At 51.6% G+C, this 2,999-nt stretch overlaps 1 protein-coding gene across 1 annotated transcript in view; it reads left to right on the forward strand.

Moving 5' to 3' along the window:
* Positions 1–2,999, forward strand: part of LOC104499270 (villin-1-like) — a 34,899-nt gene that overhangs the window by 27,997 nt on the left and 3,903 nt on the right. Inside the window, 3 exon segments of the mRNA XM_010142755.1 lie at positions 695–903; positions 1,623–1,767; positions 2,441–2,629. Coding sequence (XP_010141057.1) covers positions 695–903; positions 1,623–1,767; positions 2,441–2,629 — 543 coding nt within the window.

Raw genomic sequence — 2,999 nt, forward strand, 5'->3', positions numbered from 1 at the left:
AAGGTGAGACTGCAGTGGGTCCAGGGGAGGCAACCGAAGGCAGCTGTAACTGCTGATGCAGAGCTTGGGTCTCCTACCGCCACCGAGCTGTGGACACGTATCCTGGGGCAGGCAGCCCATTAATTTCAGTGGAGGAAGATGCGCTCCGGAGCAGGATCCATCTGTGGAGGTTCCGCAGTAACGCAGCACACTGTCTATGGCAGTAACCCATCTAGAACATCTCATTATAGATGTTCTACAGCTTTCAGCTGAATAAAGCACCCCAGGTTCTCCAGCTGTAAGAAATCAGACGGGATTGGAGCATATTCATTTATCCCATTTTAGTCGTGTGTCAGGATGAGATGGTAGACCAAACTGAAGCAGAAGGGTTGCCTAGAGAACTTGCAGATGCTCCCTCACTTCAGGTTTTCAAGGTCAGGTTAGATGGGGCTTTGAGCAACCTGATGCAGTGAAAGATGTCCCTGGTGAAAGTGGAAGATCTCCCAGGGCAGGGAGGTTGGACTAGATGGTCCTTAAAGGCGCCTTCCAACCCCTACCATTCTACGATTATATGAATTTTGCTCTAGATGCCACTGGCTGCACTGAATGTCCCTTTAAGGACTAGAAGTGGATTCTGAGTGACCAGCTCGGATGAAACCTTCAAAAGCATTCGGGCAGGTCTAAAACTCTCCAGAGGAGGGTGGGACCAAGCCAGCTTTTCCCCACAGGTAAGCTTTGCCAGTCTGTCGCTAACACCAAGCTTATGTCCTGAACACAGGGATGCAGCGGGGATGAGAGGGAGATGGCAAAAGTGGTGGCTGACATCGTTTCCAAGCGGGACAAGCACACCATTTTGGAAGGACAAGAGCCAGCAGAGTTCTGGGAAGCCTTGGGAGGCAAAGCACCTTACGCTAATGAAAAGAGGTAATAATAGTGACCTGCTTGTTCCTCTGGGCTTGGCCAGGCAACATTAAGCAAGGGGTCAAAACTTTTCAGGAAGGTGAGTGAGCACTTTGATACCGTGTCCTCACCAAAGGGAGCACGAGGTCATAATATCACCAAAAGCTTGGTTGGAAACCACACCAAGATGTCTCTTTCCTAGGTTTTGAGTGAGACTTTCTGTGAAGTAGGAGCTGCAGATCCAAATCCTGCAGACGAGGGTGTGCTACATCCTCCTTTCCCCACAGTAAATCCACACCGTATCTTGTCATAAGGGCTGCCCGAACCACATGCTCCATTTCCAGCCATTATTAGATTTATGGGCAGCCCCAGAGGATTCGTGGAACTCAACCTGCTTTTGAACAACCTGGATGTCTCCAGCTCTCTGGGCAGGTGATGGGTTTTTTTGCAAACAAGAGATCTGATGTGGCTTTCACCTGACATCAGGCTCATCTCCACTGTGAGAGAAGGGTTCTTCTTTTGCCTCTTTGGGTGGAGAAAAAGTTACACTTAAAAATGGTTTAAATGGTCCGAGAATCCCCTGAGACCTGACACTCCTGGCTTTCAGGCCCTCAGATGAGCGCTGCTGTGTTCCCACCTCTTCTGTCAAGGCCATGACAAGTAGCGGCAGGGCCCTGCAGTAAACCACGAGGGAGGGGTTTCCATGTCTCTCACTTCTTCTTTCCCCGCCATGCACGAGGAAGGTTTCAAGAGCAGATCACCCACTACCAGCCTCGCCTCTTCGAGTGCTCCAACCAGACGGGTCGCTTCATCATGACAGAGGTGGTGGGCTTCTGCCAGGAAGACTTGGATGAAGATGATGTCATGCTGCTAGACACATGGGAAGAGGTCAGCACAGACTACCCCTCCCCTTCTCCCCAGACGTATTTTCAGACAGGTCATGGCTTAATTGGTTAGAGCCATCATTCAGTGTGAAACCAAGGGCAATATGCCTTCTGTCCCATCTCCAAATCCTTCATGACGCTCGGTCAGACAAGCAGGTGTATGGCCAGCCCTTCTCACCCAGGCTCAAAACACGAGACTGGGGTAGTAATGCTGCCCCTGTTTCAGAAAGGAGAAAACCAGACACCCGGCCCACGCCGTGCTTCAAGGTGAGAAGAGCTGGACCGGCTCCAGTCTTTGCCAGCTCATCCAAGGCAGTGGCCCCCAGGAACCTTCACCCTCATTTTCCAGCTCAAGTGGTGACCACTTGCTGTAGGCTATCAGAAACCACCTCTGGGGGTTTGCTTTCTGAGGCCATTGGAGGTCTGGCCAAGCACGGACCAGGCTGAGCTGCTTTGGGATGGACAGGAGCTGTTTTCTAGAACATCCGTGCTTTCTGCCTGTCTCAAGAGCAAAATCTTTCTTGGCTGGGAGTAAATCTGGCATCAAAATCCCAGAGGACTATTGGGAAACAACATTTCCAGTCTTATCTCTGCTCCAGCTGGCAGGGGAGGACAAACAGCCATGTCTGCACAGGTCCTAACTTCTCACTGATCTCCAACACCTCCTCTCCTTGCAGATTTTCCTTTGGGTTGGTAAAGGCTCCAACACATACGAGAGGAACGAGGCAATTGCCTCGGCTAAGGAGTATCTCAAGACCCATCCGGCAGGGAGAGACTTGGCAACTCCGATAATACTGGTGAAGCAGGGCTACGAACCCCTCAACTTCACGGGATGGTTCAACGCTTGGGACCCCTACAAATGGAGCGTAAGTTGCTGGGAAATCCCTGTGGTGTGCACACGTGCTCAGCAGTGCTTAAAGGGTGTTACCATCAGTCAACATCTCTTCCATGCCACACGGAGCAAAACCTGGCTGCGTCGTGTCCTGGGCTTCATGGTTTCCTTGGTGCTACCCAAGCAGTTTCTACTCCTTTGCCAGCGCTAAAAGGCTGCACTAAGGTCTCCCTGGAGCCCTCTCTTCTCCAGGTTGAACATCAGCTCTCAGCCTCTCTTCTTTCTCTCCTCTTTCAAACACACGGGCTTCAAATCATCTTGGGAGTATAATGTGGAGCAGAGATTTGCTCCTGTGGCCAGCGCGTCAGGCCCCACGTGCACTGTCGGGAGGCAGACTCCCGAGC

This window comes from Buceros rhinoceros, unplaced genomic scaffold, assembly GCF_000710305.1.
Source record: "Buceros rhinoceros silvestris isolate BGI_N320 unplaced genomic scaffold, ASM71030v1 scaffold9079, whole genome shotgun sequence".
Taxonomy (NCBI): Eukaryota; Metazoa; Chordata; class Aves; order Bucerotiformes; family Bucerotidae; genus Buceros; species Buceros rhinoceros.